Here is a 12,506-nt window from a genome sequence, read left to right as displayed (position 1 = left end):
AAGTTGTCTGAAATGTTAGTACCCCTTTAAGCCCGGAGAGATAGTTGCACGTTTGATGTATTTAGTGGATTGTCTAGACTGGATACCATTGTAACAAACCCTTGGCAATGAGAAGTACGAGGTCTTTACAGATTTGGTTGTAAACATGATACTATGACTTAAAGTGGCTTCACATGGGACAACTGTCATCTGAATAGGTGTTCCGAACACTCAACTATTGGAACAATAGTTGTCCCATGTAAAGTCACCCTTAGTGGTGCCACACAGCCCATCATGCTGGGTGGTACTGTAATTAGCATATGGCTCTAGATTTAGTGTCTGCAATAGTAATTCCCATAATCTCATAAATACTCTTTATTGACTTGGGCTACATGGCGACTTTGTCTGCATGACATCAAGATCACAATATTGCAATGCAAAATCGCAACTTAACAAAGATCTTAATTAGAGATGAGCGAACACGTTCGGCCCCGCCCCTTTTTCGCCCGAACACCGAACTTTGCGAACACTTCAGTGTTCGGGCGAAAAAGTTCGGGGGCCGCCGTGGCAGCGTGGGGGGGTGCGGCGGGGAGTGGGGGGGAGAGGGAGAGAGAGAGGGCTCCCCCCTGTTCCCCGCTACTGCCGCCCGCGCCGCCACGCATCTCCCCGCCCCCCGGCGGCACCCGGACCTTTACGCGCGAATACTGCAGTGTTCGGCAAAGCCGGTGTCCGGGTGCGGATGTGTCCGTAACGGACATGTTCGCTCATCTCTAATCTTAATGCGCAATGACACGACATTCCCCAAAAATCCAAACCTGCTGGATTCCAATGTGACCACATTCACTATCATTAGTTCTCACATAGCATTGCGACATTGTAATCTTAATGCTGTGCCATCACCATGTAGCCCTAGTCAGAGCCGTAACGTGAAGCTTCTGGGCTCCATTGCAAAACCTGTAACAGGGCCCCCAACTATAATGCTTTATTCATAGTACTGGGCTCCCATATATGGAGAAGAGAGGCTTTATAGGCCCCCGAAGGCTCCTGGGCTCGGATGCAACCGCAACTCCTGCATCCCCTATAGTTATGCCCCTGGCCCTAGTCCTCAAGGGGTCTTCTTGTTTCTCTTCTTCCTTCTTATCCTGTCTTCTTCCTCTTCCTTCTCTCTTTCTTCTTCTTTTTCTCTTTCTTTCTCTTCTTCCTTCTTCCTCAATTTTCCATAATTATAACAGAATTCTGCTCCTCCAGCACATTTCAGACTATTAGGGTGCAGGATAATTACAAGAACTGGAGGTTGGTCTTCAGTTTGGAGTTTCGGGCGATTGGTACTCGGATCACCTTATGTTGATTTATTTCTAATGCAATGCCCATTGTTAACACAATTTCTGCCTTTGTCACTCTATCCTGTTCTTTCTGTATTCCAGAGACATGGACTGAAAATTTATTTTCGAGATCCCCATTCATTTACTCCCTTATTAGAAAATGTCAGCGGACGTCCTCCGAGGTTCCTCCTTCTTGGGGGAGATATGGCTGAAAACCAAAGGCAAATAGCACAATTCTCCCAGAAAGATGCAAAGGTGGGTTTCATTCACAGTTCCTCAAAAAGTGAAAAAGCTATGGTCACTTCTTCAGAGTTTCTGTTGATAATTTTGTCACTTTCAAGGCAGACTTACACGAGTGTATTTGCGCACCCAAAGTATGTCTGTGCAATGTAGAGATAATGGGAGCCATTATTTTCAATGGTATCATTTCTGGCTTTTGTGCAAATGGCCACCCGATACCTGCATAATTGCACAATATGCTGCACAATTTTGCGGGAAGTCAAACCCATTTCCAATTAGGCTGCACAACCTTTTAAATTAGATGCGAGTGTGTTCCGCACCCATGTGAACGATCCCAGACAGTGCAAAAAGTACCTAAAATGCGCAGATATGTGTGCGATAGCATGACGTTCATGGACTAAAAACTGTGTTATCGCATGTGTTTTTGCACTTATGCTCTTGTAAAGCCAACTTCAATGGCAAAAATTGTACATTATGCAAGGTTATTCTCGACATGAAAACAGAATACTCAACCAAACCCATGTTAGACCAATAGGGTACACCAGGAGCTATTTGGATCCATTCTACAATAGACTAGGCGCTGCATCATGACTTCAGTTCATAATGGCTGTGAAGAAAACCTAAATATAGTCAGAGCAATTGAAGGCATTTTCTGGATGGGTTTTGATTTCTTAGGCCAAATGAATGTTTGTGTCAGGATTCAAGCCTGCAACCTCCTGCACCCCGAGTGGCAGCCCTTTATGCTGGTTAGCTCCCCAGATTTCTAGTCTTGTGTTCCTCATTCATTGTCTCCTGTTCCATGTTCTTTGCTCCGTGTTTCCCTGTGTAATCCCCCCCGAGTCTTGTACCTTCCCCAATTGGTCCCCGCCACTCCCTCTTTGTGTGTCTATTGTGCCCTGTGCCTCTAACCAAGCTATCCTCCTACATACCTGCTCCTCTACAAACTGATCGTCCATCTTTTGTACCAGACCCCGACTTTTCCTCCTGACTTCGCTCCTGCTAAACCCTTTATACTACACCAACATCTCGTATACCAGATCCCGGCTGCCTCTTTGTCCTCGTTTTCTGCCAGCGCTGGTTATAATAATGTGACTCCATTCCTCCGCCAGATTGTGACAGTTTGGAGTCTGGTCATCGACACGTGTAAAAGGGCCTTAAGGAATATGTACAAGGGGAACTTGATCAATGAATTAATTTTACTTCTTTAAACCCCTCTTCAGGCTTATCCAAAATATGAGGAGTTCATGAATCGTCTTGTGGCTGCTATAGACCCTCTGCTTGATGCGCCCCCTGCAGACATTGCAGCCATAACTAGGGGGCCTCTTACAACAAGACTGAAGTCCCTTAAGACACTACGTCCATTATTAAAAGCAGGTATGTAGCAATGTTTCCTCTAAACCATTGTAGCCAGTCTGTGGGGCAAGAACACAGGGTCTGTATTTTATTTAGGGGGTCTGGACTAGAGTCTATTACATTAGGCAGTTGGGTTTGGAATCTGCCTTTTGTCAGGGGATCTGGTCTGAGGTCTGTATTATTTCAGGTAGTCAGGTCTAGGCTCTGTTACTTTAGAAGGTTTAGCCTGAAGTCTTTTAGTTTAGAGGTTCTGGTCTGGGGTCTGCGTTACTTTAGGTGATCAGGTGCAGGATTGGTTACTTTAGGGGTTCTGGTCTGGAGTTTGTATTTTTTTAAAGGGTCTGATTTGGGTTCTCTTACCTTACAGGCTCTAAACTAGAGTTTGTATTTATTTAGGGAGTCCGAACTGGAGACTGTATTACTTTAAGGGGTTTGGTCTGGGGCCTGTCACTTTAAGGGTTCTGGTCTGTATAAATTTAAGGGTCTGGTCTGGGGTTTGTTACTTTAGAAAATCTGGTCCATGTCTTTATTATTTTAGAGGGTCTGCTCTGCAGACTTGACTGCTTTGGGGAGCCTGGTCTGGGGTCTGTATTACTTTAAGAACTTTGGTCTGAGATCTGTATTAGTCTAGTGGGTCTGAGTTCTGTATTTGATTAAGGGTCTGGGGTTATTTCTGGATGTGATGATGGGTGTCATATGCACTATTTAGAATTCAAATGCTGCATATTTAGGGTGAGCGCCCTATGTAAAGGAGTGTGGCATAAGGTAAAAACACAACTTCATATGCCGCTTTTCAAATTCTCCCTGATGTACCATCTCACAAGTTAGTAAATATGAGTAAGTGCCTTGTGTAGCATTGACTTCTATGTGGGCATTAGTACTTTTTTTTTCTTGTATGCGGCAGACAGCACATTTCTAGTATAATTTTATTTTGGGTATTGATTTTCATGCTAATGGTAGTTGTATATCAGTGTTATATGATAGGTGCAGAGCGGGTAATATATGGCATGAAATACAGATTTATTGGTAACCTTGACACTCAATCTTTTTGCCCTATTCTGCTCATGGTAGGAATTACACTGGGGAGTCAACTTCCTAAATATTACCAAGTCCTTACTGCTCCAATATCCAAGGTAAGCAAACTAAAATGTATATACTGAGTGCTATGCATATATATTTAATGGGGTTGTCCCACAAAAATAACCACCTATCCACAGGAGTGCCTGATCAATGGGGGTCCAACCGCTGTGACTCAGAGCTCAGTCAAACTTCAAAGTGTATGGATTCTGAAATGCTGCTGCATTTCCGAATAAATCACCTTGGGGGGTAATGTACATCCCTGTCCCAGGTTCTGGCAGCATGAACCTGATGGTAGAATCCCTTTAAATTCATCAAGTGGTGGTCTTGATGAGGCAACCCCTTTAAAGGTACATTCTCATTTCAAAAAATTCATTGCTCCTCCTACTTTTGGACCCTCAACTATGTTGATAACACATAACACAATGGCACAGCTCAATACATTCTCTTTGGTAACACACCATACATAGGTATAGGACCTGTGGATCAGCCGGAAATGCTTGAGATGGGAACATGCCTTTAAAATGGTTGCATGAAATCGTAAAAAGGATGAGATTTTGTTTCCTTAAACAGCACCCTCGTTTGCCCACTGGTCATATCTGGTATTGCAGCTGATCTGTAATATTGAACATATGCATGCTGAGCATGAACCTTTCCATGAAAAATACACTGGGGATATTTATCAATAGCATGAAAAGGTGTATAAATCTTCAAATTAGTGCACGTAACACAACTTGCTTTATAGCAGCATCTTGCAAAACAAAAAAGTTGGTGTGAGCAAGCTCTTACTTTGCACCAGTTTTAATAAACTTCACCAATCGGGAAGAAGTTAAAGGGATATTACCATCTTGGGAATCCTATTTCAATTTGTTTGAAATTGTAAAACAATGCACTCATAAGATGCTTATTAGCAAAATGCTCCGTTCTCTGGGTATTGCAGATATTGATTCCTCTGTCCTCTGGTTGTTTACTGCTTGTTGCCAGAGAAATAGCCCTTCTCTTCTATGGAAAGAAATAGCAGAGGAGGTCGGCGCTTGCACACTTCTTCCATCTAAATCTAGTGGTTAGGATCTAGCTTTCAGCCCGGCCACCAGCTACCGTTGTGCTCTGCTATGCCTTTCCATAGAAGAGGCGGTCTGTTTTCCTGGCAACGAGCAGTAAACAACCAGAGGACCGAGGAATCAATATCTGCAATATCTGGAGAACGGAGCATTTTTGAAATAAACATTTAATGGGCGAGTGCATTGTTTAGTGATTTTGAAAACATTAAAAAAGGATTTCCAAGATGGGAATACCCCTTTACCGTCTTCCCCATTGGAGAGGATTATTAAAACAGGTGCAAAGTAAGGACATGCTCACATCTTGTTATGATCTCCATCCAGGCGTGTTGTTGGGATTTCCGTTTAAGATCCTGAAAACGGCACCCCTGGATGAGACCAGATTGAAAACTATTTCTGCCATCAATGAAAACTGCAGAAATGGAGACTCAGAGACGTAACTTGAAGCTCCCAGGCCCCAGTGCAAAATCTGTAACAGGGCCTCCAACTATAATGCTTTTTTCATAGTACTGGGCTTCCAATATGGAGAAGAGGCGCCTTATGGGCCCCCTAAGGCCTCATGTCCACGGGGAAAATCAGGCCAGCTACGGATTCTCCATGGAGAATCCGCAGCGGGTCCCTCCTGCCCCGCGGACATGAGCGCTGAAAATAGCATGCGCCGGCCCGAAGAAAAAAGATCTGGCCGCGGCGGAGAGAAGATGAAGCCGCGAAGAAGGGAAGATCCGGAGCAGGTGAGTATATTCTGATTTTGGTCTCCCGCGGATCCGGACGGCTTCCATAGGCTCCAATAGAAGCCTGCGGGAGCCGTCCGCGCGGGAGACCCGCACCTAAATGGAGCATGGTCCAGATTTTTTCATGATCCATTTTTTTTAAAATCACTTTTATTGACCATAGATAAATACCCGCGGGTGGTCAATGCATCCCTATGGGATGCAGATCCGCATGCGGGCGATCCGCTGCGGATCTAAAATCCTATTTTGCCCGTGGACATGAGGCCTAAGGCTTCTGGGCCCGGGTGCAACCGCATCCCCTGCACCCCCTAAAGTTACGCCCCTGTGGAGGCTAATAGGTCTCCATTTTGGTAGATTTCTGTTTGTTTATGGCATTTCGTGCTGAAAAGAATAGTGGGGTGGATCCTGTTATTTTCTCTGGCATGAAATGCTGGAAATTAATGAAAATCTGCCGAACGGAAACTCATTGGTCTTCATTTCAGCAGTTTCATTAATGGCAGAAAAAGTTTTCGATCTGGTCTCATCCATGGGTGCCGTTTTCAGGATCTTAAATGGAAATCCCAACAACACCCCTGGAAGGAGATCGTAGGAAAAGGAGAACAGGACCTTAAAGGGAAACTGCTGCCCAGAGCAACCAATCAGATTGATACTTTCATTGTCAAATGGCCCTCTGAGAGCCATGGGCAACTGCTCCATTATTACTTTGCACCAGTTTTCATGAATCTCCCCAGTGAATGATGGCGGTTGTCATAAGATACATTTGTTGTTTGTCTTTTCTTCCGGTAGATCCTGGATGAATGGTTTGAGTCTGAACCTCTGAAGTGTACTCTGGCCACCGATGCGGTGATTGGCGCAATGTCCTCTCCGAACACACCTGGCAGTGGGTATGTGTGGTAAATTCACTATCTCATGGTCTCTCAGACCACCTTAGACCAACCAACTACTGGAACTCCCTATGATAACTAGTATGGGGGACCCAAGTGTTACCAATCCCTCTGCTCTCATAGGGGTGTATGGAGATGCAATAAGGCAATGTGCATGCTCAACTGGCACTCCATACAACTCCACACTGGGGATATGATGATTAGGAGAAAGGAGACAAAAAAAAAAGTCACATGACACTTGCATGGAGATGAGATTTTCATATAAGGGCAATGCATTTTTTAAAATTTTCCCTACTGAAACATGCAATTATTCCACGTGAGAAGAATGCATGTGCAGAGATGCAACGCGTTTTTTCTCATAAAACATATCGCATTCGAAGGGAAAATTGCATATTTGCTTTCGGGTATGTTTCGCATTGGACAGAATTTTCCAACATCTTTTTAAAAAAAAAAAAAATCCACATCAGAAATCCATGTCTTTAACCATGGATAAGTCACACTGATTTACATGCAAAGATTTCCGATTTGATACAAATTCAACATAGGAACCACATCAAATAACTAAATAACTCACGATTGTCCCACTTCTAGCTGTTTTCAGACAGCCCCACACATTGTGCAGTGGCCTAGGTTGGTACTGCAGACTGAGTCCCATTCACTTCAAATGTGGGAGAACCCCTTAAGGCCCAATGTCCACTTGCGGCTTTGATTTTAGGAACCCGCGCGGGTCAGACGCAAATCAAAGCTGCCCATAAGGATGCATTAGCATCCGCAAACGATTCAAAAGCATGCAGATGCCATTTTCTCCCAGCATGCGGATCGCACGCTGCAGGAGAGCATCGCTGCATGCTCCATTTTGGCCGTGGATTCCGTGGGACGGCTTTAATTAAAGTCAATGGAAGCCTTCATAGCCGCGGCAGAGCCACACCTGTCGTTTTGGCTGTGCTACAGATCCGCGGGAAAGCAGGACATTCAAAAATAAATAAATGCACTGCGCATGCTTGCGGAACGTCGCCGGCATGTACAGACGCATCCGCCGTGCTGAAGAAAGAAGATCCAGCCAACGCAGAGGAGATCTGTGCGGGAGCCGGAGAGGTAAGAAAACCTTTTGTTGTCCCAATTTCCGTGGGCACAGCTGGATAGTACTGGGTTTCCTATATGGAGAAGAGAGGCCTTAAGGCTCCTGTGCCCGGGTGCAACCGCATCCCCTGCATCCTCTATAGTTACATCCTTGTTTAGATCTATTCACTGGTCTGGATTACACCCCTCTATAAGAGGCCTATGAGTGGACGATGCACCATAAATATAAAATGATTATAAAGTACAGCTCTCTATTCTCTTACAGGTATGTTCTACTCCATCACGTCATGGGAGAACTGGAAGGGAAGAAAGGATCATGGGGTTATGTCGAAGGAGGAATGGGTATGGTGTCCAATGCAATCGCCAAGTCTGCTGAGGAATCGGGGGCTGAAATTTACACAGAAAAGGTACATCTGCATACTGATAGTTATTAGGGGTGTTCCAATCTTAGGCAATTTGGCAAATTTACAGTTCCCATCTCCGTTCGCCTATTCTTGTCCACCATATTCCCCTATATACCTACAATGGAAAGGTGGCCACGCTTGCATTCAGCACCTCACCATTGAAGTCAAGGAAAGAGTCAAGCAAGTAGCAATCATCTCTTTCTGTAACTGCCATAGAGAGGGCTGGCATATGGAATTATGTAGAGTGCAATGCCCAAGAATTGCCAAAAGGGGGGGTCTGTAAGTCGTCTCTAGATAAGTGAGGTACCCAGAGGTCAGACCTGCGCTTATGGTGTATGCTATGGATATGCCATGACTGTCTAAAATGGGAATAGCCTTTCAAGTTGACTACAGCTTTCCATACACATAAGACAGCTGAACACCATCTCTCCCAATCACCCATGTACATATACGCTCAGCTCAGCTAATTTGTCTTATATGTAGTAAAAGGAGAAAGCTTCTTCCAGACACATCTAGCAGCGAGAACAGAAAGATTAGGTGCTTGAAATCCAACTGTCTGTTCCTTATCTCCCCAGACATCTGCTGTCAGAGGAGGGTTGGGAGACCACATACACACTAGATGATTGGTGGGACTCAAGGATAGGTGATGAAAGTCTGATAGGTGGAACTGAGACATGACAAAAGACTCAATGAATGCTTAACAAGCAAAGAAAAATCTGCCTGGTTGGCATTCGAGAACATGACAAATTTCTGGGGAAAACAAGATAAAAAGACTTTGAATAGATTGTGACCGACATGTTGACATCATGCAAAGACTTGGAATGCAACATGTCCCTCAAAGTAAATTTTATGCACCCGCACCTTGACTACTTCCTGGAGAGATGCAGGGACTTATCAGATGAGTATGGTGAAAGCCTTCACAGGGGCATACAGTACATGGAATTGAAAAATGGTATGAAGCAAAGTATCTTACTGGTTACAGCTGGAATAGTCCAAGAGAGAACACTGGCCTACATAAAAGAAATAAGTGACTTATACAGACATTGCATCTAACTTCCCATATTTTCACGCCACTTATGGAAGTTTTTGTTCTGGTGATCTTATGTCCTGCTTATAACTGTATGTTACCTTATTCGAGACTTACTGTTTCTTAGTACATTTATTATACATATTTAATTGCTATTATATCTACACTTCGCTATTCTATTGTTACTGTTCTTGTCTGTAAATCTGTTCCTGACAGTCAAGAGAGCACAAATTTGGAATCCGCACCCAAAACTCTATAAAGAAGCACAAAATAAACAACATTTTTTTGGAACCCAGTGCTATTTGTAGACAGACATGTGGGGTAAAGATTTTTTTCCAGTTCCTGTTTTTGTTTTTTTGCTATGTAGACGTATCTTGGGTCTCACTAATGACTTCCTCTTTCTATTTGCTGTCACAACAAGGTCCTTCAAGCACCTGCAACATTCCTGTAAAAGAACAGATGTTTCCTTTCAAGAACAAATACCTTTAAAGGGCCACTCCAGCAAAAACACATTTTTCCATCCCTGCCCCCTCATCTGATTACATTTCACACTATGGAGATCTCCACTGTGTATTCCAACCACTTCCCTACACTGCAGCTTATCAGGCACCATCTTGAGAGTGAGATTTTTTTACTCTTACTTTCAATCAAATCCATGATGCATTAGGTAAGGCTATACCATTTCCGCCTGCTGGGGGGAAGTTTAATTATGATTACCTTCTATATTCAACTAAATAAGCTACAGACCATAAGTATACAGTCAGGAGGATGAGATGTGATCTCCTCTATTATACCTGTGTGAAGATCATCAGTAATTGTGGTAGGAGTGCCTGTGCCCCCCACTGAACTGCAGTACTCCTAGTCTCTGTGGATGAGTGATAATCATACAGTCTTGTATGTATTGTATCCCCTCCATATGTAGCATATAGATTCTAGAAGGAGTAGACATAAAAATATGTCTTCTGGTTTCCTTCTCATATTGCAAACCTACATAATTACATTTTCAGTAAATTCTTCCTTCCTCCATTCTTCCTTTTCCCTGAAAATTGCTGTCGGTCAAGGTGAGTGTCCTCTCATAGTTGTGAGGGGTCCTGGTATCTGGCTCAGGATTACCCCCATGATGATGGTAGCGTGGAAACTCAGAGGATAGCTCACATAGGGTCCGGGAACCGACATTTATGTTTTCAGTAACAAACTTTAATGAAAAGGTTAAAAAAAAACCATAGTTTAAGTCTTGCTCCGAGGTGGCTTATGACTGTGCATTGGTGGGCTATTACAGAGGATCCGCATTAGCAGTATTGCGTTAAAGTCTGGTACCCTGTATCAGACCTCTCAAAATCCTTACCGAGTAACTGCTGTTTCAGTCTTAGTCCTCTTTTCCCCCATGTAACGGGTTTCTCAAAAGTCCTTACTTGGTCACCAGTAATGTAGTCTCTGGCAGCTCTGAATGACATCCACATTTTCAGGCAGAAGGGAAACAAGGAGGCAAAGTTTCTCCTATGTTTGTATTCAGCTCAGCCTTTATCCAAAAGGCCTATTGAGAAACTCATACCCATAGGCTAAACCAGTATACCACTGCTTTACTCACACCAGGGAGTATCCCCAGCTCCCCACACTGCAGCATAGATTCACAGACACAGGAGCATTCCCAGCTCCTCACTCTACAGCATACCTGCACAGACCCAGGGGAATATCCCCAGGTCCGCACACTGCAGCATAGCTTCATAGACGCAGAGGAGCATCCCCAGCTCCGCACACTGCAGCATAGCTTTACAGACACAGAGAAGCATTCCTAGCTTTTCACACTGCAGCGTAGCTTCACAGACACAGAGGAGCATTCCCAGCTCCTCACACTGCAGCATAGCTGCACAGACACAGGGAAGCATTGCAGAATGGTCGTGGCAGCCACGTCATTGCCCTAGCGACGGTGCAGCATCCTCTGTACTGTGCATGAGTGCCGGTGGAGAGGTAAACTGGGGTCACCGGCCGGGCACCAGATCGAACTTCGCTGCGGGAATCCTGCATGCGGGTCCGATCCGCCCGTGTACAGGCGGCCCAAAGGAAGGTACTGCCAGGGTACTACCTATGTTTCTTTTGCAGTGTTTGTAGAAATCAGTAGGGCTAGCAGTCTCAAACACTTTGTAATGCAGTAGGTATGGACCCAATAAGTCACTAAATGATTTGGCTTTGGGTTGCATTAAGGGGTCCACTAGTTTTCATCCTTTAACCCCATTTTGGAGATCTGGTCTTCGCTACAGATAACCCTCAGTTGCTTCCCCAGAAGTAGTCCCAGTGCAGTGATACTTTCGATCTGTCCACGTTAGCTATATAAGCATTGGTACCAAAGTGACAAGCAAGGTCAGAATAACAGGTCAAGGTTGGGATAGGCAGAGTTCAATCAATATGGTTAACAGGTAGAAGGTCAGGACAAGTGGTGTTCAGGCCAAGTGTGATCAATATAATGGGCCAAGGTTAGGACAGGCAGAGTTTAGGAAAGCTGGTAATCAGGCAGAGGGCCAAAAGCTGAAGGTGTGCGCTGCCCCTTTAAGAGGTGAGCAGAGAACGTGTGTACAGCCTACAGGTCCAAGCAGTAACAGGAGGGATGATGCAGCATCAATCACACAACAGTGAGAGTCACTGGTGACAGAGGAGGGTAAGAGAGGATGCCACTGGTCACGGCTGGTGCCCATGACACACATTTAAAGGGATTGCTCAAGATTAGACATTTTTGGCTGCTTGCTTTCACAAATTGCACCTTGCCTGTCCATCAGTGGTTGGCATTGCAGCTCACCTGCATTGAAATGAATGGGGCCTTTCCCTTTAAGTGGAACTAGAGTTCAGATTTTTTTGGAGCATTTGCTGTATAAAGTTGACTTTTTTATTTTTTATATATAGACCGTGAATCAGATCCTGGTGGATGACGAAGGCAAAGCGATCGGTGTAGTCCTGCAGGATGGAACAGAAATACGCAGTAAATTGGTCCTATCCAATGCAACGCCGCATCACACATTTCTCAGTATGACTCCGAAGGTAAGACAGACTATATGGAGATCAAAGGGTGTGATTGCACTCAGGTCCTAAAACCTTAGGGGGCCAAATAGTCTCTCATTCCCATATAAGGAGACCAGTACTTGAAAAGAAGCATGGGGGGGGGGGGGGGTCTTTTACATATTTTGCATTGGGGTCTTTGATTCTATCAGTGGTCTGCAACCTGCGGCTATCGGGAAACTTCCAGAAAGCCCTGGCTGCTTGTGGCTATCAAGGACTGCTGGTCATTGTAGTTGCATAACAAATAGAGACCATTAATTTATGATATGTGATTCAATCTAAAAGAGACACTTGATGCCATTA

At 44.5% G+C, this 12,506-nt stretch overlaps 1 protein-coding gene across 1 annotated transcript in view; it reads left to right on the top strand.

Annotated features, from left to right (window-relative positions):
- Positions 1-12,506, top strand: part of PYROXD2 (pyridine nucleotide-disulphide oxidoreductase domain 2) — a 76,379-nt gene that overhangs the window by 16,589 nt on the left and 47,284 nt on the right. The window contains exons 5-10 of the mRNA XM_066598838.1: positions 1,404-1,556; positions 2,762-2,915; positions 3,966-4,027; positions 6,547-6,644; positions 7,990-8,131; positions 12,051-12,185. Of these exons, the coding sequence (XP_066454935.1) occupies positions 1,404-1,556; positions 2,762-2,915; positions 3,966-4,027; positions 6,547-6,644; positions 7,990-8,131; positions 12,051-12,185 (744 nt within the window). The remainder of the gene's footprint in view (positions 1-1,403; positions 1,557-2,761; positions 2,916-3,965; positions 4,028-6,546; positions 6,645-7,989; positions 8,132-12,050; positions 12,186-12,506) is intronic.

Source organism: Eleutherodactylus coqui, chromosome 4 (assembly GCF_035609145.1).
Source record: "Eleutherodactylus coqui strain aEleCoq1 chromosome 4, aEleCoq1.hap1, whole genome shotgun sequence".
Classification (NCBI taxonomy): Eukaryota; Metazoa; Chordata; class Amphibia; order Anura; family Eleutherodactylidae; genus Eleutherodactylus; species Eleutherodactylus coqui.
The sequence above is the reverse complement of the archived record's forward strand: the minus strand, read 5'-3'. Positions and strand labels throughout refer to the sequence as shown.